Source organism: Mirounga leonina, unplaced genomic scaffold, assembly GCF_011800145.1.
Source record: "Mirounga leonina isolate KUSES-001 unplaced genomic scaffold, KU_Mleo_1.0 Mir_165, whole genome shotgun sequence".
Taxonomy (NCBI): Eukaryota; Metazoa; Chordata; class Mammalia; order Carnivora; family Phocidae; genus Mirounga; species Mirounga leonina.
In genome coordinates this window covers 61568100-61592293 of record NW_023270415.1, presented here as the reverse complement: position 1 = coordinate 61592293, position 24194 = coordinate 61568100, and the positions used below count along the sequence as shown (strand labels likewise).

General features: G+C 46.3%; 1 protein-coding gene across 2 annotated transcripts in view; it reads left to right on the top strand.

Moving 5' to 3' along the window:
* Positions 1 to 2558: 2558 nt before the first annotated feature.
* EXT1 (exostosin glycosyltransferase 1) overlaps positions 2559 to 24194 on the top strand; it is a 275750-nt gene continuing 254114 nt past the window's right edge. Inside the window, exon 1 of one of the 2 annotated variants that reach the window (XM_035011800.1) lies at positions 2559 to 4309. In XM_035011800.1, the coding sequence (XP_034867691.1) occupies positions 3348 to 4309 (962 nt within the window). In that variant the 5' untranslated portion in view covers positions 2559 to 3347. The remainder of the gene's footprint in view (positions 4310 to 24194) is intronic. The other variant, XM_035011799.1, reaches the window with a different exon arrangement.

Genomic DNA, 24194 nt, shown 5'->3' with positions numbered 1-24194 from the left:
TCTTTTCAAGCATGCTCAAGTGCTGTGGTAAAGTTGAATTTTAGTAATTCATTCGTCATTCAGATCAGTGGTTGAGCTCCACCTAAGTGCCAGGAGCTACCCTAGGCTTTGGGGGTTCAAGAGTGAGACGGACAGGGCCCCTGCTCTCAGGGACCCTCTACAGTGAAGAAATACAGACAGTAAACAAGTGAACAAATAAAAGATTTCAGCTAGTATAAAGGGCTAGGAAGAAAATAAAACAGAGGGAGATGTCATGATGATGCCGTTGTAGGGGCTACTTTAGATTTCCGTTGGATTTTGAAATGTGGAACTTAGGCAAAAAAATCTTACACATGTGGGACAATTTACAGTTTACAAATTCAAAGAGGCTGGCAAAAAAAAAAAAAGTGTTAATTATTCTGACTTTTTAAATGAGAAGCTGAGGTTCAGTGAGATTAGGCCACATGCCCAAGGCATGTGGGATCTGAGTTTGGGATCTGAGTCCAAGTGTTCTCTAATTTTCAGTACCAAAACATTTCTCACAGTGTGCACCGCTATGAAACGGACAGTAGGGCCGGGTAACCCTGGGACATAGGATGAGGGAATGAATGAGCAATGGTTAGGCAAGGCAAGAAGCATGTGCCAACGCAGGAAGAGAATGCGAAAGAATAAGTATGGTAGCTGGCTCCCCCTAAGGTCACACAGGACAACTGATAGGATGTAGAGGGCCTAACATCCCCACATGCCCAACTTCCCATAGGACCCAGATAATCTGATCTCAACAGAAGAATCCCTGCCTTGGATGGCTGCTCTCAGCAACCCCAGGCTGGGGAGAGCCCAGGGTCACATGTGGTTTCAATCACTGCATTTATCTGCATCATTGTCATCATATTTGGAAGATGACTGAAACCTCATTTCTGTCCCAGGCCTCTCCAAATTGTGCAGGGGGTACAAATCAAATCTGGAAAAGCTACCTCATCTTTGGCAGTTCAGAAATAGGGAGAGGCTTCAGGAATGTACAGTAATGTCCCACCCATACCCCTTCCCCCCTTTATTAAAACAGATCTGAAACAACAAATGTCTAAAATTTTCCACTGGATCATTTCCCCCTGCCTTGTTATAACCATGCCCTTCGTCCACGCCCTGCTGGAGTTTTTTGCAGCCTGAGGGAAGCCGGGAAGTGTCTGTCCCTAGCTCTCAGTCACTCCCATAATAAACAATCACTAAACAGCTTGCAGCCCTAGGCAACTGTTTGTCCGGCCTGGCCAGACTCTGTGGACTTCAGCTAGGGAAGAGGGTGGGAGATGTTCTCTGTAAAGCAAAATTCAGGCTCTGAGGCCGGGGAGCTGGACTTTGACCAGAAATGTTGTTTGGGAGCTGGCACATCTCTGTGGGCCTGGAGGACACCTTTAGGGAGACTGCAGGTCTTTACTGGAGCTGTCTAGTGAAGTTCCCTGGGGGTAGCTGGCGCTTGGGGCTGCAGCGTGGGAGGGCAGTTGCCAGAAGGACCAACCATCTAGCACTGACTGGAAATAAGGTCATTTCCTGCCTCAAGTTTCCCTTCTACAGCTGGGACAGTTGGCAGTTCTACCAGTCTTCCATTCCTAAGAGACATCTCCTTAGAAACCACCACCCCACCACTACAAAAAGAGAAGAACATCACTTTAGGGACTGGGACCAGCTTAAATTAACCTGTTTCTCTCCAGTCATTAGAAAACCTCCCCCCCACCCCCCCCCCGCGGTGATTGGATCTCTTGGAAGCTTTCTACAGAATAGACGAAGGGACTTCAGGAAGCGAGGAAAGGATGTGCACGTAGATAATGAGGATTTAGAATAGATGTCTTCTGTCAGCACAGAGACACGAAGAATTGCAACGATTCCTCTTGATTGTAATATTTCCTCTTTATTGGGGGGGATTGGGCGTGTCCTTGGGGGCAGAAAAAGCAAAGCTGGGCTTTGTAGGGAATAAAGGACCTGTTTAAACGCTTGGTAGGAAATTAAAATACTGGTCCTTAGAGGGTCGAAGGTGGGCGGGGAGAGGCTTCCTTCTGGTCGGCGGTGGCCTTCTGTGAAGTCTTTTCTCCCCCACCCCTCGGGCTCGCCACACCGCTCCATTCTCGAGCATCTTTCCCCAGGAGCCCGCACACTCCCTGCCGCCTGCTCGGGGAGGCGTTCCCGGCAGGCAGCCGAGGAGACCGGATTCTCGGGGGTGCCCTGGGAGCGCCGGCCGGTCCCCGCTCCCGCGGGCGCCTCTGGGCGGCGCTGGCTCCCGGCGCAGCGACGGTAGGCGGTGCGGCCCAGGCCCGGATCCGGGTCCCGGTCCGGCCGAGCCTCTGGGCCGCGGGGCTCGCACCTGGCCGCCCCGCGCTCCGCCCGCCGACCGCAGCCCAGGCGCCCCGGGGTCCCCGCGCCCCCCGCGCCCCCGCGCCGCGCCGGCGCCTCGACAGGCGGCCGGGGGTTATGAATGGGCGCAGCGGAAGCACCGCCCCCCCGGACGTGACGCTCGGCCAATGGCAGCGCGGGCTGCGTGGATGGATGAGGTCAGCGCTGTCGTGTCGGGAATGGAATGTGTAAGTGTAACATTCAGAACCGGGTAACATTCGGCGACCGAACGCGGCGGTCGGCGGCGATCGCGCGGGGGCCTGCGAAGCGCCGCTCGGGGCCGGCACTGCCCGCGGGGAGGACGCGCCGCCGCCGTCACCCAGCGCCGCCGCCGCCGCCTCCAGCCGGGCCGCCGCGCGTCCCGGGGGCCGGCCCCGCGAGCGCAGGAGTAAACACCGCCGGAGTCTTGGAGCCGCTGCAGAAGGGAATAAAGAGAGATGCAGGGATTTGTGAGGTTACGGCGCCCCAGCTGCAAGATGCACTAGCCGGCTGAACCCGGGGATCGGCTGACTTGTTGGAACCGGAGTGCTCTGCACGGGAGTGTGGATGAGTTGAAGTTGCTTTCCCGGGGCTCGTTTTCCACGCTGCCGAGAGGAATCCGAGAGGCAAGGAAATCACTTCGCCTTGCCATTGATTGGGCATCGGGAGCTTTTTTTTCCCCCCTCTCTTTCTTTTCCTCCGTCTTGTTGCATGCAAGAAAATTACAGTCCGCTGCTCGCCCGCCCTGGGTGAGAAATATTCAGCCCCGCTTTCTCCCGTCCATTGTGCAAGCCAAAGATGAAAGACCGAAGGGGAGAAAGTTAAAGAAATCGCCCACATGCGCTGGATCAGTCCACGGCTTGGGGAAAGGCATCCAGAGAAGGTGGGAGCGGAGAGTTTGAAGTCTTTACAGGCGGGAAGATGGCGGACTGGAGCTGAAAGTGTTGATTGGGAAACTTGGGTGATCCTCGTGTTTATTTACAACCCTCTTGACCCAGGCAGGACACATGCAGGCCAAAAAACGCTATTTCATCCTGCTCTCAGCTGGCTCTTGTCTCGCCCTTTTGTTTTATTTCGGAGGCTTGCAGTTTAGGGCATCAAGGAGCCACAGCCGGAGAGAAGAGCACAGCGGTCGGAATGGCTTGCACCACCCGAGTCCGGATCATTTCTGGCCCCGCTTCCCGGACGCTCTGCGCCCCTTCGTTCCTTGGGATCAATTGGAAAACGAGGATTCCAGCGTGCACATATCCCCCCGGCAGAAGCGAGACGCCAACTCGAGCATCTACAAAGGCAAGAAGTGCCGCATGGAGTCCTGCTTCGATTTCACCCTTTGCAAGAAAAACGGCTTCAAAGTCTACGTGTACCCGCAGCAAAAAGGGGAGAAAATCGCCGAAAGTTACCAAAACATTCTAGCGGCCATCGAGGGCTCCAGGTTCTACACCTCGGACCCCAGCCAGGCGTGCCTCTTTGTCCTGAGTCTGGATACTTTAGACAGAGACCAGTTGTCACCTCAGTATGTGCACAATTTGAGATCCAAAGTGCAGAGTCTCCACTTGTGGAACAATGGTAGGAACCATTTAATTTTTAATTTATATTCCGGCACTTGGCCTGACTACACCGAGGACGTGGGGTTTGACATCGGCCAGGCGATGCTGGCCAAAGCCAGCATCAGTACTGAAAACTTCCGACCCAACTTTGATGTTTCCATTCCCCTCTTTTCTAAGGATCATCCGAGGACAGGAGGGGAGAGGGGGTTTTTGAAGTTTAACACCATCCCTCCTCTCAGGAAGTATATGCTGGTATTCAAGGGGAAGAGGTACCTGACAGGGATAGGGTCGGACACCAGGAATGCCTTATATCACGTCCATAACGGAGAGGACGTGGTGCTCCTCACCACCTGCAAGCACGGCAAAGACTGGCAAAAGCACAAGGATTCTCGCTGTGACAGAGACAACACCGAGTATGAGAAGTAAGTGGCTCGGCTGTCAGGCCTCTGCCGGTCCGCCAGGGGCCCTGCCCACCTCAGCCAGGTGTGAGGTTGGGGGATGGGGTGGGGCAGAGGGGCCCTCCGGCCTCTTCCCCTCCGGCTTGGAGGGAGCCTGGGACCGAGCAGCCTGGTTCAGGCCCGTGGCTAGGAGCTGGGGACGGAGAGCTTGAGCTCCTTGGGCAAACGGAGAAGCCCGGAGCACTTTCCTGGGCCAAGTAGGCGACCGTGTCTCCCTCTGGCTTGGAAATCCTTCAGGGCCATGTGTCTTCCGTGAAAGGCGTGGGTTTGAGCCAAGTTTGGAAACCGTGCTTCACCAGTGGGTGAGGGAGGGTGTCTGTGAGGAGGTCTAGGGACCCCGAAGAGGCTCTGAATCCACCCACAGTCTGGAGACCTCCCCACCCCCCTCCAAGATTGATGCTTTATTTGCTTTTCTCACGAGCAGGGGTACTGCTTTCCCGGGAATTTCGCAGCCTCCAGTTGTCAGATTTCTGTACACCTTAAATTTACGTTAGTGGTGGAAGTGTTTTAATTTACGCTACTGAACTTTCTGTGCCTGGCTTCTCCCTACCTTCCATGGCATTGACTTTTGCGAAGGGAGACCTTAAGCTGATCCGGGCCTGTGATCTTTCTTCCATTCATTCATTCATTCATTCACTCACTCACTCACTCACTCATTCACCCATTCATTCATTCACCCATTCATTCATTCATGTATATGTGTTTGTATGTTTGTATCCTATCTCCTTCCTAGGGAGAAGCTGTTTTTAAAATCTGGGCCCCAGCCCCACTTGCTGTAAACTCCAGTTGCTAATTTAGATTTCCCTTTCCCTTTTGTCTTTATTATTTGCATGTCAATCGGAGACTGTTACTCTTTGAATGGGCGTGAGATGCCTCCTTACCCTCTGTAGTGAGGCTAGTTTTGTCCAGTTGCTAAGTAACTGAGTCGGATACTTTGTAGCCTTTCTTTCTCTTCCTTTTCCCTCCGGTGACAGTCACTGACACACAGGATTTGGGGTCAAAGCTAGTTTCTACAAATCTGCTTTAACCTGAGCTTGGCGGGTCAGTTTCCGAGTAGATGGGGTCGGAGCCCCAGATTCTCACTTGTAGCTGGCTGTGAAAGAGTTAGTGAGCTCCTACAGTGCATTTCCACGTTACGCCAGTTAAAAACCAGAGCAGCCTTGTGCTACCCAGGGAGGGAAGGGGGAACCTCTCAGCTGAGTACAAGAGGAACTGGCAGAGGTTGGCAGATTTTGCAATTGATTCATGAAATGCAGAATAGGGGAAACGCTTCGCAAACCTGATTGGCACAGGAAGGGCTATAGTGGGAAGGCAACCCTGAAATGAAAGGTTTGATTGTTGTCTGTGGATTTCCTCAGACACTCGGGCCTCTGTAGGAGTGATTGGAAGGGAAATTAAAGTCCTCCTATACTGGATCACAGACACCGAAGGAGAAAGTATCAAACCCTCGGATTCCCCAACCCCCAACACCCCTTGCCTTCCAAGCATAAGAAAACCCGAGGCTAGGGTCAATTATGAATCCATATGTTACTCTTCTTCGGGGTAGTTACGTGTGAATGTTGGGTGCAGTTGCAATGGATTAAAATGTTCTCACAAGAGAAACAAACTATGGTTTAGTAATAAACTGCTTTGTTTACACGACATTTACATTGACCTATTCCTGTGGGTGCTTGTAAGAAAAAATGCTTATAGCCTTTCCGGAATTCCTTTGTCTGGTTTATGCTGGAGTAACTCCAGATGAAGTCTAACCTTTTGGTGTCTTCTAAAGCAGTCTCACCGAATTTTGTGGAAGGATCGCGGTGGTCCTCATTCTTCTAAAAGGAGCTGGAGCTGAGTTCTCAGCTTAGGAAATCTGAATGATACATTTATTCGGGAAACACCCTCGATCCCATAAGACAGTCATCTTTTTTTACCCTCTTATTCCCCAAATAAATATTTTATCTCCACATTCCCTGCTGAAGCTTTTCCTAGAGCTTGGCAATGAAGGAAGGAGGGGCTGGTTTCGTAGAACCTCTAATTTTTGCCAATTAAATCTAACTAATTTTTGACCTCTTTGGGATTGGGCCAGGAAATCTGACACCCACGCTCTTGTTTTGGGTTTAAAGACCACAAGGGGTCCAGCCCTCCGGATTGGGTCTCATCTGGAAAGCGGCATTTAGTTAGGAAAGCCAAGTTTGCGCTTTCTCCCGAGCAGGGATTTCTCCAGCAGAGTCACTTCTGGATGCTTTTCATGTTCCCCTTTTGCACACTTTCCAGCTCTAACCTTGTTCAGTGGGATGGGATGGTGCTGTAGAACGTTCATGTTCATTAGCCTGGTCTACCTGGAGTTCTAACTCATTCCTCTCCTTGAGTTATCAGAACCTGTGATCATTGAGAAAGGGTACTTGCAAACATGATTGCCTTTTACTGTTGACTTTGAAGCACGTGAAGATGAAGACTGAGCCTGGAAACACAGTGACAATGCTCATGCGTAGCGAGCAACTGCGTGCTCTGTTCAGAACCAACAACTCCTTTCCACCCTGTTTGCTGTGTTCTGGAAGTGAGTCTCGAGTATGTGAGATGCAGAACTCCAGTCTGGTGCTAATCTCTCTCTTCAGGGTCTTAGAGAAGGAAGTGCTATTGAAGTTAGGTCTGTTCAGGTCATGTAAGTCTGACTTGTCATACTTTGCTCATCGTGAGACTTTTGATTTGTTACCTCAGATGTTAGTTTATCCTTTTGTGGCATGGGTTTTCGAGTCCTTTAGGGGCGCTGTACGCATCCATTTGGTAATGGCTTGTAAAAACACGGTCAGTTTTCATCCACTTCTCTTCATTAGCAGGTGCCTATGAAAAGCCTTCAGTTTAATTTTCTGCCACCAGCAGCCCACAATGTAAGTTTGCTTTGGACTTACGAGGTCTGATAAGTAGGTTGACGATTTATGGTACCACAGCCTAGTTAGGGTCCTACAGAATATACACAGGTGTACCAACAGAAAAAAAAAACAAAAAAAACAGTTGCCCTTAGTGAAATTTAGCCTTATGTGATGATGAGGAAGTCGTGCTAAGTGGTTGAGGACTTCCATCTCACCTGCACTTTTGTGAAAATCAGACATTTATTACTGAAAGTATAAAAGAGCTGCACGGTGTGAGGGGAAATACTTTTCTCTTGTAACAGCAATAGTTTTGAGCCAGACTTCCAGGATTATATTAAAACATCCATTTTCATGGCACCCATAATTAATTTTCATCAGTTGCACATATTAACAGATGTAGGTGAGACTGGCTAAAATAAGGTGCTGCAGTGATAACATGATTTGGAATGAGGCTTTAGAGAAATTCTGTTTGACTCCTTTGAGCTTCTTATGCATCCTTACAGAGCTACTATATTTTTTTTTTTGCATGAACTTCATAGTTCAAATCCCTTCAAGGGGCATTATTGCGAAGCTTCAAATTTGGCTTTCTGAAGTAGAAGAAAAAAAGGAAATGAGAGGTGGCTTCTATCTTTGACCCCTCCAAGGAAGGCAGTGGTGAGTATTTTAAGCAGCTCTTTTGGGAACAGGCAGGATTTTGTGCAGGCCTTTTTGATGTCTTTTCCTGTGTTTGCTGAAACTCTGCCTCACAATCTTGGTATTTTTAAGAGTCCTGAAGCTAAGTGATCATCCAGCTTCCAGGATCTTCATTTTACAGATGTGGAAACGGAGGGATAGAATGTTTGAGGGACTTGCTTAAGGTTAAAAAACTGGTTAGTGGCAGGGGTGGGTAGCCCTAGGATGCAGGCCTTCTGAATTTTCCCTCTTGACATACAGTGTTCCATCTTCAATTGTAGATGCACTTGAAAGCTCTCCAGCGGCTAGGAGATCCTTACTGATGCTGTTTCTTGGGGGATTTCTCTTGGAATCCTTTGGGGAGCTGAGGAAGACCTTGGACAAACTTGGAAAGAAAAAAAAAAAAACAACCAAAAATGACATACGTGTACCATTTGTCATAGAATTTAAGGGGCTGATACACAGCCACATCCTCAGACTTTCAAATTCTTGCTCTAGGGCCTACCTTCTGCTTTTCATTGCTAACGAAGGTGTTGGTCCCTGGAGCTGTTTAGTCAAAGTAGGAGGTTTTTGGACCTTTCAATTTGGCCCTAAGGGATTTAGGGACTAGACTATGAATTAACCGAATGATAAGTTGAATACAGATATGTTCATAGAAAAAGAAAATGTGCCCAAGTAATAATTGTAAATGATTATTTGTTTATTTCCCACCATCCCAAACTATATTAACAGACTCCTTGAGCAAGTTCATGATCCAGCAGTGAACCTTAAGGTGAATGTTTTCCTCCTCTAAAATGAAAGGTGGAAATTGTGCTTCTTAGGTTTTAAATGTAAAATATGAGTGCCTCTCCCCCTACAGTTGTATGATAGCACAAAAGCATTTCTAAAATAAACCATACAAGCACAGTTTAAAAAGAAAGATAGGGACCATTATGCAGAATTATGAAATTGGCAAATGTGTCTTCTTGCACTCAGGTTCTAGTTCTCTCTGCTACCCCTTTCTTAACCTCCATCTGAACTTGCTTTCTGGAGAGGACCTGGGAGCCTCATTTCCAGGGAATCCCCCAAATAAAGGTAGGGGTGCTGGGGGCTCCACCTCTGGGGACATTTACATATGGGTTGAGTCCAGGTCAACAAATGACTTGGTTTAGAGTAGAATCTGACCTAAGCTAGAATTTCGTCATAGAGCGAATGGCTTGCTAATAAGGCTTGGACAGGCCCTACAAGGGGAGGCCACTGTTGGTCCCCCTGACTGTACCAGCAGCTCTAGGTGACACACACTTGGCAGAAGGGGAGTTGTCACACCCTCAGGTGGCGATTGTTGTCTTTGTCTGAAGGCCTGTAGCTCTGCCTCCCAGAACCCTTCTAGAAAATGACCTTGAGTATACTAATATCACTGCAAAGGCTGCACTTGATCCGTCCTGGCTGCAGGGTGTCTGGCGAGGCCATTTGACAGGTGTGTAGACTGAGACCAGCTGTGGCGAGGTGGTGTGTCTAAGGGGGCACAGCTTTGGAAGCGGCTGAACTGAGGCCACAAGCCCAGCCTTTTCATCCAGTTCTCTCATTCTCACTGAGGCCTGCCGCCGCCCCGAGAGTGGACCAGGTCAGGCTAGGTGGTCACTGGCTTTGGCAGTCTCCTGAGCACGTTCCCTGTTCACACGCGGACTGCGGGCTCGTGTTGCCCTGAGCTCAATGACTGATGGCTTTTACTTAGAAACTCTTCCGCTTGTGACCAGGTTTGTCGACTGAACAGGGACTCCCTCAAAAGTGGAAGATCTGTTGAGTGCCTGTGATTTGCATTTACCTTTATTAGCTCATCTCAGCCTTTCAACAACAGCGTGAGGTGGGTTAAATCCCCATTTTACAGATTAGAGTGCAGGCCTGGAGAGGGTAAAGGAAGGAGCCCAGAGTCACACAGCTGGTGAATAAATGGTGGCTTTCTAACGGGGGCGCTTGGATTCCCGAGTCCATTCTTTTTCCCTCTACGAAATGTTACTGCCTTAAAGAATTGAATGAAATTTCCACCTGTTCTTACGTTATTAGTGAGTTTAGTGTGTTTCAGGTGTTTGTATATCATCTTTTTTTTTCTACTGCTTTTTAAATAACATGTTTCCCAAGAAAAAAATCTGGCTCAGAGATGTGATCACAGTAGCCCCTAATTTTGACATTTAAGCATTGAACTCCTTAAATTCTTCCCGTTATAACTTTGTGCAAATTCTGCTTTTAGTTCTCTCCTAGAGCTCTTCTAAGCAAGGAAAAGGACTGTGTGTGAACTTTGCCCTCACTGATCACGTGGTCGTGAGCAGGGATTTCCCCCCTCTGGTTGCAAGTGAACTGTGAGACAGGACAAGAGTGAAGGTTGCCCTAGGTAAACAGGTAAACAGCATGTTCTGGTAGAAATGGGAAGCCCAGTGGAAGATTCCATTTCTGACAGAATGGGCCAGGTTTCTGGAACTCACCTTACCCCACTGCTCCCAGATCTTCCAGCTCCCCAAGGCAAAATAGTGATTAGAAAATTATAAAAGTTAGACCGTGCCTTTGTGAAAAATTGGTAAAAGAGAGAAGGTACAAATGTGAAAATAAATTTTTTCTCTAATCCCCTTGATAAGAACTCCCTATTAGAAGAACTAACCACTGTGATTAAGCTTCGGTGTCTTTGGCCGGTTACAGCATACATCTGTGCCTTTATGATTATATCATTCTACCTCTGCATACCCAAGTACCTTGTATAGATATGATAATTATCACTTAATTAATTGTAAGCAAATAATGAATTCAACACATTTTCCTTAAGTGCCTTGTTTGTGTCAGACACACAGGCATTGGACCTGGGGCTGTAGCCGTGAACCACACACCCTTGACCTTTCTTCCCGTTCTGTCTGTCTGTCTGTCGGGTTTGAAGTCAGACTTGAATGTATTTTTGCATGTTGCTTTTTTCTTAACATTATCCAAGAACATTTTCCACTTCTACTAAATAGGGAAATCCCACTAAAATATTAAAACAGGATTTAAAAAAAATAAAATATTAAAATGGGATTTTAATGGCTGGATTTTTTTTTTTTTTATGAACCCATAGCTTGTACCATAGTTTATTTAACCATTTACGTTTTCTTAAGAAATTTGTTGTTTGTTTGTTTTTTAAGATTTTATTTATTTATTTGAGAGAGAAAGAATGAGAGACAGAGAGCGTGAGAGAGAAGAGGATGAGAGGGAGAAGCGGACTCCCCGCTGAGCAGGGAGCCTGATGCGGGACTCGATCCCGGGACTCCAGGATCACGACCTGAGCTGAAGGCAGTCGCTTAACCAACTGAGCCACCCAGGCACCCCGAAATTTGTTGTTTCTTATTTTTCATTTTTGTTATTATATAAATAAGATTTTTTTAGTGTTCTTCTTATAATTCTTTATTGCTTTTTTATTATTATGAGTAAGTCTGTGATGACTGTCACTTGGGTATTGGGTGTTTGTCTTTGCCTTGAGTTAGGTCTCTCAGAGAACAACACAGAACTTCCCCTACCCCCTTCCCCCCTCCCTCCCCCCAGCCCAGCCTTTCTGAGAGGAACAGCTCTTTTTTGAGGTGAGGCTGAGCATCATCCATTTAGTTAAGTCCCCATCATTAAATGACTGCTTAGATAAACATTTGTAGGTGTTAACTGGTCCTGCAGGGGGTCTTTGAAGCTCCCACAGCTTCTGTTCCCTTTGAAGTTTCGGTTTTTTTGCCTGAGCCAAAAACCTCCGTGAGTCTCTTCTTGAGCAGGCCCCCTCAGCCTTCTTTCTCCTCACGCGGTGCGGCCTTCCCTGGGACCTTGGAATCTGCAGGCCTACCCCTCAGAGATGTCATTCTCTCAGCCAACTGTTCATCAGAGCCCCGGTTCTGTTTTCCCAGTGGTTGCTGATACCATGGCGCAGGGGAGGTGAGTTGGGGCAGGTCGCTTGAGCTCTGGGCATCCGGTTAAGGTCTGGACTCTTAAGTGCGAAGGAGGCACTCGTCTAAGTGATTGACAAAGCGAGACCAGAAGCACAGCAAACAGACGGTTTATGCTTCGTTATGTTCAGGGCTTGCTTCGCATCTCATTGCTCTGAGCAGTAAGGGCCATGTGTCAGGATACACGTCCTCGCTTTGTGTGCCCTCTAGTCTTCTTGGAAAACCTTTAGAAGACAGCCTGTGACCCCGGGCCGAGGAAGGAAGTGACCCCCACAGATTCCTGGACGAGGTGCTTAGCCTCTGCCTCAGTTTCCACATCCTCAAGTAGAGATCCTGACACTCACCTCACAGGGTCGTGAAGGGGTTGTGATGAGGTGGCGCGTATGAACATTCCTTATAAATGCCTATGTGTTCTACAGGGTGGTGTAATTATTAAAAACCGTCTTCCTGCTTTCTTCTAGTCAACCACAGTGGTTTGCTTATTTCATAACTTGACTCTTCTTAACGAAGCCACAGAAATAACTGTTCCTCTCTTCCTTGGTGCCTAATCCCCAGGAAATTGTGGTCGGGACCGGGGAAGCAGGGCTCTCGTGTCCCTCGGCTGTGGAAAGATCTACAAGGGGCCTTCAAGTTGGAGCTTGCAGGTGGCCTGGGGCAGGGAGAGGGTGGCCTGTTGGGGCAGTCAGGCACTTCCCTGACTCCGTATCCTTCATGATCCCTGGTTCGCTGCTCTAAGAACGCAGCTTCCCGTTTTTGCAGTGGACTTGTGCCCCCTCACCCGTGGAGGGTGACATCGGGAGGGACTTGTATGAATGGAGCTCAGCTCATCGGTATCCTCCCTTGGGCTGTTTCTCGGCAGGCCCCCAGGTGACAAAAAGCAGAAAATTACTCAGGCCACTTGAAGTCACAGGATTTATTTGAGGAGATGTGGAACAGAACACTGATCTGGAAGTGCCCCAGCAGGTTCTCAGAACTCAGCACAATACCTTTCTTCCCACTCTGGGCCTTCATATCTCCCTTGACTGGTACCACTGTCCCTGTGCGTGTCTACCAGCTACTGCCCAGTCTTTTCTTTCTTTTTTTTTTTTTTTAAGATTTTTTTATTTATTCATTTGAGACACAGAGATACAGAGAGAGAGAGAGAGAGGGAGAGAGCATGAGCAGGGAGAGAGGCAGAGGGAGAGGGAGAAGCAGGCTCCCTGCTGAGCAGGAAGCCTGATGCGGGGCTCCATCCCAGGACGCTGGGATCATGACCTGAACCGAAGGCAGACGCTTAACCATCTGAGCCACCCAGGCGCCCCCTGCCCAGTCTTTTCTGACCACTCCTGTCGGGGCCCTGGAGGCGCCCAGCCTGATTGACTTTACTGGCCACCGTTACTCCTTCTGGGGGGAGCCGTTCACAGAACACATCTTGGGGATGGTGGTGGTCTCATCAGTTAAAAGATTGCCCCGCCAGTCTGCCGCTCTTGATTTAGTTGGCCATCCTTTTGCAGAGAACAGCCTGAAGTTGCTTCCTGGATCAGGGGCCTGTGGTTAGGGGAAGTTGGCTGTGGCAGGCACTGATGAAGCCATATCCTGTTGGCATGACATATTAGAGCCCGGTTGATGGTGACGATAATAGCAATAGCAGCTAATATTGCTTAAGAGCGTTCTGTGTGCCTGGTCCTGGGCAGTATCTTCTTCAATCTTTCTGTCCACCCTAGCAGGAAGAGCTGCATTCTAGGTGCATAACTGAGACAGAGGATCTTTACAGGTGACTCACGTAAGAGCACACGGCTGGGATCTGAACCAGGCCCGGCCTGGCAGCTGGACCTGCACTCTTCCCCACGGCAGGCCCCCGACGGTCTCTGCAAGCTGGACTGGGTGTCCCGAAGACCCCACACTCACCAACAATACTGTCGTGGACTGAGGAGCACTCGGACTTCTCCCCTAGTATTTATTTAATCTTACTGTAGAGGGACAATTTTTTTTTTTTAATTTCAATTCAATTAGCCAACATAGAGTACACCATTCGTTTCAGATGTCGTGTTCCATGATGTCTCAGTCGCTTAGAACACCCAGTGCTCATCGCGTCCCATGCTGTAGACAGTTCTCACCCGTTTGGTGATCTGGTTTCTCAGCCCACAGTAGATTAGCAGCAGTAAATCTGAAAGGAGGGGACTCCTGCAGACAGATCTAGGAAGAAGGGATCCCTGGCCACCTGGATGGGAGGAAGTAGGCCAGGAAATGGTGACATGTCATGCCCAGAAGAGGTAAAGAAGCATTGCAGTCTGCGAGCAGCCGGCCCAGTGCCCGGGAGCGTGTCCTACAGCGTCTTGGGGGGTGTGCCCGGCGCCCCACCGCCTAGTGCCTTGCCTGTCACGGCCAGAGCTTCCGTAAATATCTGATGAACTGCAGGACAGTACAGGGCTGACCGCGAGCCATCGTTTGTGGACCCTGCCCTTTGTTCAAGAAAGTAGATGAACAAGGAATGCATTTTGTAACTTTTTTAACCCCGATGGTTAGAATAAAAATCGTTCCCTGCTCCTAAGCATAAGGTCTCCATTTGAAAACTTGTCTGCCAAGCTCAGCAAGTTCCCCAAGGGCTCTAGACACCTGGGGTGTCCTCTGAGCTAGCACTGGATTTCTGATGTTTGTTGCTAACTCAGATTTCTTGGGTTTCATGACACATACCAGGACTTTAAAGTTACAAGAAATGAAAAGTTTCCTGGTATTGTGGTGTGGGCCTATGACGCGAGCTACTCCTGATTGACTAAGACCCAGAATGACTTGGCCGTGGGCTCAGGTGAGAGAGTGGCCCTGGGCCAGGGCTGGCCAGCTTGCCCCGGGCATGGCACATGGAGGTTGGGGATTGCAGAAGGGAGGTGCCCAGGAGAGGGGAGGGGGCATCAAGACTGTTGCTTAGGGGTCGTCCTGGCAGGCGTGTTGGAGCATATAACCTTAGCTTGCTTTGCTTTTTTCCCCACAATCTTGGGGGTGCCCAGAATGGGAACTGATGGGTGGAGGTATAAAATGGATTTCACACTTGCTACATACATCTAGCACCCTGACAGATGGGTGGAAATCATCCACAGCACCACCGACAAAACAGTATGACCACGCCACCACCTTAGCTGAACTTGCCTTGGAGGCTTCCCATAGTTCATTCACATGATAATCAAGGTGGGGTTGGTCCAGTTCTGCGTGCCTGTCCATCCCCAGCCCCATGGCAGAGCCCCATTCCTCCTTACTTTCCCCACATACCCTCTTCTGCCTTTCTGGAAAAGCCGCCCCCCTGCTCTGTTTTTCTTCTTCCAAAGTCTGGGTCAGAATAATGTGTTCTAATAGAACATGTGATACTTGGTTGCAGCTATGGTTTTATATTCATTTAACTATTTATTTTTCTCTTTCCTAAGTAGATTGTATAGGCCCTGAGGGGAGGATTCACGTTGGTTTTTCATTACTTTCCTCAACAAATACGTACTGAGCACCTACTGTGTGCCGGCCCTGGGGATTCAGCAGTGAACAAGACATCCCAGCCCTCTAGGTGCTCACTGTCTTTGCCCCCAGCAGTGGCATGGGTTAGAAGGTGCTAGATGCTGTGGAGAAAAGCAGGGCATGGAATGGGGTAAGGCAGTGGATCTCAACCTGGGGAGTTTCTGAAAATGGGGCCTGGGCCCTACTTGTAGCCAGGCCAACCCTCTAGGGTTGAAGTTCCAGGCTTTTAAAAAGCTCACTAGGTAATTTGGGGGCACCGTGAGAGTGGGAGTGAGGGAGGGTTTTGAGTGTTAAATATGGGGGGAAGGAGAGCCTCGTTGGGGAAGTGACATTGAGCTCACCTTGTGTCTTCACAGCCGAGCACCACGTCTGACCCACCCATACCAGGCACTCAGATTTTGTTGGGTACATGAAAACAACTTCTATTTATTTAACCGATGGAAATATTACCACAGCTGGCTGGGTGTTCAAAGTACGGATTCTCTAGTTGAAATGCTCTGGTAGACAGCACAGACCTCCCCACGCGCCCTCCGGCTTTATTGGATCACTTGCTGATTCACCCAGAGTTTCTTTTCATTTTCATTTTCTTTTAATTTTTAGAAAAAAAAATACTTTAAGTCATCTCTACGCCCCACGTGGGGCTCAAACTCATGACCCAGTGATCAAGAGCCACATGCTCAGCCAAATGAGCCAGCCAGGTGCCCCTTTCATTTTCTTTTTCTTCCAATGAACTTTTTAACCCCCGAGGTAGTTTTTTTTCTTTTCCCTTTCCTTTCCCTTCCCTTCCCTTCCCTTCCCTTCCCTTCCCTTCCCTTCCCTTCCCTTCCCTTCCCTTCCCTCCCCTCCCCTCCCCTCCCCTGCCCTCCCCTGCCCTCCCCTCCCTTTCTTTTTACAGTTCTTTTGGATAAGAGCATCAGTGAAACCAAATTAAAATGAACTGAGGGGGTTTGCTGCATAATACGAACCCAAAGAATTTATTGCTGTAGGAGAAACCATTATGGCCTTTTTATTATTTAATTTTAACAGTCTGTAGGTATTGGGACTTTCTGTCCCTCCTTCATTGCAATTTTTCTTCCTAATAGTTGGTCGAATACAACTTTTGGCTTGCGTTTTTTTGCTCGGGTTACATCGAAATTCTGTTAACTGCTACTGAAGCATTGCCCCAGAGTATATAATAACATAGTGCTTAATTGAGCTATCAGGCTCCTAATGAATTCATACCGAGATTTATCATTTAATTAAAGAGCAAAGGGGAAAAAAAGGAAAGGGAAGGTGTACCATTGTTTCTCCCACTGGCTTCCATTTCCTGCATTTAAAATCTCCTGGCTTGTTTGTGTTCGCTTGTCTACGGGAGATGGCATACAAGTGCTCAAGGTGTGTGGATAAAATGGAGGATGCACTGTATCGCAATTACTTCTAATAGATCTTAAAAATTGATTCAGATTTGGTGGCAGTTGTACGGTGCTTGATTAAATATGAATTATGTTTTATGTTTTTTACAAAGCTCGGTGAGGTCATTCTCCAAAATTATTTCTAGGTCTGTATATGTAAGCCAGTCTGAAAATCTAATCACAGGGAATCTGCTAACTGAAATGCTTTGGCTTTACTGAGAGGCAGAGAATACATTTTTCTTGAGAACACCATATCTTATATGCTGCATGCTCCTTTAAAATTCACACTGCGTTAAAAAAGCTACCTTTAAGCAACACCTTTCATGATAACTGCATTTTTAAGTGTGCAAGTGTAATGTTGCCAACAGGTAAATGTAGGGCAGTCTTGTATTGATTCAAAGAGTGGAAATGCTTAATATTTTCTGTATTTAGGTGAGTTATATTACATGTTTGTTTTTTTTTTAAAGAACGGTATTTTATGTTAAGATAAAACTTAGGTACCCCGCAGTATAGTTGGAAGACAGTAGTATTTTCCTATACTTACTTTTGATTTAGCCATGTATAAGAAGTAATCCAAGTGGGATAAAAGGATTAAATATCAGAAGAAATCCTTTTTTTTTTTAAATTGAGATATAATTGACATTTAACACTGTATTAGTTTTAGGTGTACACCATAATGATTTGATGTATAGCAATTTTTTTTCTTGTGACGAGAATTTTTAAGATCTTTCTCAGCAGCTTTCCAGGATACAATACAGTATCGTTAACAATAGTCAACATGCTGTATATTGCATCCTTGGGACTTTTTTGTCTTATAACTGGAAGCTTTTACCTTAGACCCCCTTCCCCATTTTGCCTGTCTCCTACCCCATCTGTGGTGACCACCAATCTGTTCTCTGTATCTCTGTTTTTTTTTTGTTTTTTTTTTTAGATTCTACATGTAAGTGAGATAATACAGTATTTGTCTTTCTCTGTCTCGCATCTTTTACTCAGCATAATGCTGTCAAGGTCCTTCTGTGTTGTTGCAAATGGCAAGATTTTCTTCTTTTTTAAGGCTGAATAATATTCCACTGTATATCGCTACCACATTTTCTTTATCCATTCATGTGTCAGTGGGCACTTAGGTTGTTTCCATGTCTTGACTATTGTAAATAAGGCTATGAGAATAAATCTTAAGTTTCTATAAAAATAAGCTAAGAAATGAGCATCCTTAAATTCAAAGTACAAAGTAGATAGTCTGTGGGAGAATTGATGCCTGCTTCAGCCTCCTTGGGCCTCAGTTTCCCTCATCTGGTTTTCCTGCACAGAGACGTAGGAGCTCATTGCTGATTGTGACTACTGTGCACGTACGTTTATGTCTGTATGTTTGTCATATGTTTGTCTGAGGAGACAAGCTTGGTGTCAATCATGGCATCAGGTGGTTTTGTCTGGAGGGCAGAGCAATAAGATCATGGAAATGACCTTAAAGATTCAGTGTAACTCTTGCATTATATAGATAAGAAAACAGAGACCCAGGGATGTTAGGCAATTTGCCCAAGGTCATGTAGCCAGTTGTGACAGAGTCAGGAATGGACATACATCTCTTGACTTGCAGCCAAGTGTCACTATGAAACCTTGGGTGACTTTCTTCTCTGCTTCAGTTTTTGCACTGGTAACATGGGAATAGTGGTAATTTCCACCTCATGGTGTTGTTCCTATGAGGAGTACATGAGTAACATTATACACCCTATGCTCAGAAGGGTGCTGGGTACACAGTAAGCGCTCCATCAATAACCACCGTTAACCATTGTCATTAATCTGATCCATTAAAATGCCTTCGACTTTTATCATTTCAGACTTAGCATTTGTGTGTGTTTGTCATTGTTTTCATTTCACTTCTTTTATTTGACCTGTTTACAGCTCATTATAATGGTAGTGTGCCATCTGATACAGTAGCTTGCCAGTCATATAGACGCTCAAGGTGGTTTGGCAAGTGCCCAGAATTCCAGCCACCTGTTGTAACTATTGCCAACATACAGTAGATTTTCATTTCTGGGAGGGTGTTCAACCAAGAGTCCAAGTCATTAGTATGACTTTGTGTCTTTAAAAAAATTCTTTCTCCTTTTACAGAAGTATTCTGTTTCCCACTTGTTCTGTGAAGTGGAGCAATCACATGGGTCTTCTTGTCCCTGCCTCTTGAAAATGCATTAAAACAGTGGCAGATGTGCCACTGGGATCACCTGAAATGGCTTTCTGAGAGAAACCTGTGCCAGATAGAGAAGATAAAACTAGTTGTTGTTGTTTTTTTTCCTCCAGCAATTCAAGTAGCCAAGAGAGTGATCCCATCATGATGGGGTACTTAGCAAGTCAGGAAGCAATAGCAATGAGTAACTTTCTGCTTCCCACAATTTGCATGGCTATTAACAATTGATGACTCTTCCTTGAGGATAGAATTACCAGCGGCAGCGATGCCTGTCCTTGACGGTAAACTTCTAATGGCGGTCCCGGTCAACATTAGGGAGGAAACTGTAGCCTGTGTTTTGAAGATCTGGGAGGGTTCGGACACAGTATAACTTACATTTTCATCCTTTCTCCCAGGGGACACAGCTGCAGTTGATCCACAAACACATTGTAAGAGCTTTTCCATAATGCCATTTTTGCCACCAGATCCAGATGTGATCTGATTCCTACTGGATTCCACACGGTAGCAGCCCTTGCTGTGATTGGGATATACCATGGGTGACATCCTGTCCCTCGGAACTTCATCATATCAAAACAAACAAACAAACGAACGTGTTAGAATGGTTTATATTCTTGTTGAAGATCACAGAATCACATAGAGAGTTCTCTAACAACAGCTTTTGAAAAAGCGACTCTGGCGAATGGTTCACTAAGTATAAGTAAAAGCAAGACCTTCCTGGCCTCATCCCAAGTTTGATATTGCTTAGTCCCAAAGAGCAGGCATATATTTTATGCACAATGGTGACCGTAGGCCTGTATTTGTATATGGAATAAATATTCAAAATCCAAATTTTCTTTTTCCGGGAAACATTCCTGAGTCAGGTGTTGGATATTATTTTCTGCCAAGAATCACGGTACTGTTTTTAAAAATACTACTTTTTTCGTACCCCCTTTCCTTGTCCCAGTGTCTTCTTATCCCTTCTCCACAAAATAAAAACTGCTTTTCTTTCTCCCAGTAAGGGGACTTGTCGATTCAGGTAGCAGAGAGATAAACAATAGCGTATTGTATTTCCAATTAACTCATTTAATTAGATGAGGTGAATTAATTGGATTTTTTTGACATGTCTCTGAAAATCTAAAATACTCGCTTTTGGATTTCCCAGGTAGGGTGGCTTGGGCGCTTTGTAACTTTGCTCCTATGGAGGACCTGGTGTAAGACCTATCATTTGAAGGCCGTCATTTGAGTTCCCCTTGGGGGTATAAAAATGGTCTAGTGATTTTTCAGATAGCAGAGCATAAATCAGCAGGCTGTTTGGCCTGCCCTTCAGTCCAGGGCTTTCTCTGGTTATCACCAACCTCATCAACAGAAGGCTTGATTAAGCATTTCTCTGTCCACGCGGGGCAGGTGAGATGATCATCTAAGGGACTCTCTGAAGTTTTTCTCCCCCCATTCCCATTCTCTCACCCTATATAATTTCAGGGGTCTGGGCATGCAGGCTTTGAGGGTCCTTCTTCTATCCTGTTATGACAGGGCCTGGAGAAATTCTAGAATTTAGACCGGGGCAGTTTTAAACCTTATGTCATTCTCCCTTGCATTATAATTATTTAGTTTTTATCTCTCTGGTTTTATATACCTTACAGGGTAAAGCCGGCTCCTTCTCCTCTGTACTCTAGAGTTCACCCCCATCCCCACCCCCGATGGCAGCCATTTGCTTGACAGTGTCTAGTAAATGTCACTGTGTTTGATTAGCTTGTCATCCTCCTTTCTTTAAGTCTAGAAATTACTGAACCAAAACAGATGGAGGAAAGACTATGGTATATTTTGGAATCCTTCATCTTCATTTAAAGTTTTCTTTAGCATATGTCTTTTTCAAACACAATCAAGAGGGCCAGCTCCCCCCCCCCACCAAAAAAAATTGGGATCAAAGTATACAGCACCTCCGTTCATGGTGGAAAAATGCAGCCGATAGACTCTCTCTACCATTTGCCTCTAAATAGTTTTTAATCACAAAGATTTTGGGATGTTTCACACTTTATATTCTACTTCGAATCAAGTTGGTAAGTCCACTGTAAGTTATAAGTTGGTAGTAGTCGGATATAAATCAGGTCATCATCCTGAATGTCAGTCAGCTCCAGGAGAACAGAGATGGTGTGTATTTCTTTCTTTCTTTTTTTTTTTTTTTTTTAGATTTTATTTATTTATTTGCTAGAGAGAGCATAGGCGAGAGAGTGAGCGAGAGTACAAGCAGGGGGAGCTGCAGGCAGAGGGAGAAGCAGGCTCCCTGCTGAGCAAGGAGCCCTATGCAGGACTCAATCCCAGGACCCTGGGATCATGACCTGAGCTGAAGGCAGCCGTTTAACGACTGAGCCACCCAGGTGTCCCGGTGTGTATTTCTTTTTAATCTGTTTCCCTGGTATCAGCACAGTGCTGAGCGGCTCGTAGATCCTCAAGAAATACTTGTCGATTGAGTGTCTTTTGGTCATGGTGGCCTGTTAGTGCCGAATAAAAGACTCGTGGAACTGAATTATTTGAATTCTTTAATTTTGTTTGGAATCAACGACCCAAAGGGGATGTCGGATAGGAAAATATGTTTAGAAGAATTTGTCCTTTCCACAGCAACCCCCCCGCCCCACCTTGAGGTTCAACCTAGGAGTGGAATTAGAGATTCACCAACATCAGATGATGATTTGTGGCTTTGCAATAACCTGTATTTTGACTGTCAGTTTAGCTGTGAGTAGGTTCCTGATCATAATTCTGTAATATCCCTAACAGCCTGCTTTATGGAGCTTGAAGTGCATTGTATTACCTAGGATGGGCCTCAGTTCTTGGCCAGGTATCCTTTCTGTTGTTCAAAGCTTGCCTCCTTTTGGGGAGCAGGCTGAGAGAGTGAAGTCATTGCAGAGAATTGTGGTAGATCCGGGCAACTCCTCCATGAAAGGACCGGCCGTTCAGTCCTTGGTGCTTTGAGTGCTCCCTCCAAGGAAGGGACCGACAGCATTGTCAGGAACAGAGCCTCAGTCCTCCTGTCTGATAAATGGCACACCAGCCTGCCGTGCTCAGCCAACCACGTGTGGTGCAGTCATCTCTCCTGGACTCTAATCCCGTGGCATAAACCTTACCGAGGAAGTCCAGGGATACAGTTCTGTGGCCTTACCCATCATCCACAGCCATCCATCATGGCTTCCTACAAGCTGGCTTGAGCTTCCTGGTTCATCCCTAGGCACTTCATTCTTCTTTACAGGCCTTCAGATGACGCTTCTGGGCGGGGCAGCACCTGCCATCTCCCACTACCACTCACAAGGATGGATTTTTTTTTTTACCACTCCTCTTTTCCCTGAGGTGCTCTCTGGCTGTTATCAGGGAACCATCAGACGCACTTTGTGGCTGTTCTGAAAGCCCTCCCCCCAGCTGGAGTCACACCACCTACACTGTACTTCTTCCTTTTTGTTACCTTTTTTTTTTTTTTTAATAACAAACTCTTCCTCCCTCCTGTGAAGGTTGTGCATGCCCAAGCGCATGTACACACACACACACACACACACACACTCTCTCTCTCTCTTCCTGTCCCGGCTCCCCCTCATACTGCGTCAGGCCTCCTCCTGCCATTCAAGTCAAGCTCTTCTAGCTTCTAAGAGTTCTCATCTTGGAAACTCAATTTTACATTTAACTTTGAAGAGAGAGCCACCCAAGGGTTACAGCATAAACCACAATCTGGTGATGTTTTGGAAAAAAATATTCTTTTAGAATTCAGGTTACAGGTTGTAGAAGTCATACTTGAGCATTGTTCCAAGTTCAAGTATTACAGAAAGTGAAAGTTACCTGTAATATATCCTCCATTTACTACTTTTATATTTATATATAGTTCTCTTTTCTAATTTCCTATCTTATTCACTTACTTATATATCAAGCACCCATGTCCGTACATATAGATCTCTCACTTTAACAGCTGAAGGTATTCTCTTGTGAAAATAATCCTTTGATTACATTATAATAGAGTGTAAAGTGCATCTGACTACTGACCAGTCTGTTTTCCTGTATATTCACCCCCAGTTCTTGGTCAGAATGAGGGGTAGTCCAAGTTGTTTTTGTTTGTTTGTTTTTTAGCAAAATGAGTTTTTCTGAGGGATAACTAGTTTAAATGCTTTGATTTCTCAGTTTCCCACACCTGTTAAAAAATCTATTTTAAGGGCTAAAAAAGGCTTAGGATTTTAATTGTTTTTTTAGATATAAAAAATCATATACAGTTTATTTTTTTTCCAGTTAACCAAGAGACCAAAGTCCACTCTAGTAAAGACTCAGTCTCCTGTAGAGGAAGAATCGGAAAGCTTTGCCTCCATCAGGACAACTGAGATTCGAAGCACAGGTCGTGGAAGTTGGGGTGTGACCCCTTCCATAAGTGTGATTGGGAAAAGGTTTGTCGATGCTCTTTGTGGAAAGTTGGTAGCCAGATACAGTTGCAAGCTGTTTCACATTACTTCACATAGTGCTTTCAAAGTGTCTGTTTATTGTCCCTCTTGGGCACTAGCGCGTGCAAATCAGGACTGGCTGGATGAGAGTGAGTCTAGCACAAGGGCAGACAGTGGGTCTCACTCTGATTTCATCAAACGCCAACAAGAAAACAAAAGCAAAGGTGGAGAACAGTTAAAGAAGGAGACCACAGTTTCCTCATTTGGGGACCAAAATGCTGGGTGCTGAATTTTCACTTTCCGATTAGAACTGGCAGTTGAACAGATAATGATTTATTTCTGAGGTTGTGTGTCCATTGCTGCAAGAATGATACAGACAGGAAGCTGTCAAATTTTAGTTTGTTCCTTTTCTCTGTCTCCCCCCACTTTTTTTTTTTTTTTTTAAGCACGGCTGTATGAATCCGATATTGGCCACTGTCTGACATGTCCTTCTGTGGTGTTTGCAGATCAAGTCTGCCAGAGATCACCATGCCAGAAAGAACCATGCCAGAAATCACTTTGCATTTTTCTGATGGAGCAGAAATGAACCTGGTTCATTCCATCTCAACAGCTTTACCCAGAGGGCTCAGCATGGACCACTGGTTTCATAAAAGAGGGTTAATGTGGAGTCTGGTTCAATATGGTGGCATTAAAACCTCCAGGTTTTATATTTCCATGAACATTGGCCTTAATTTTCCTCCAAACGAGTCTGTGGTAACATTGTTTTGAGCATCCCTTGCTGATTTCAACTCCCAAGTAATAAGCCTGGGAATGTCCTCTTTCTCAGCTCAGCAGGAGAAGAAGGGGTATTCCACAATTGTGTTCGATACATTTAGTTTCTACCTGCTGGCTTCAAACAGTATTAATTTTTATGTGCTCATTATGTATTGTGTTTAATTAAAAGCAGTTCTATTCGCAGAGGTACTTG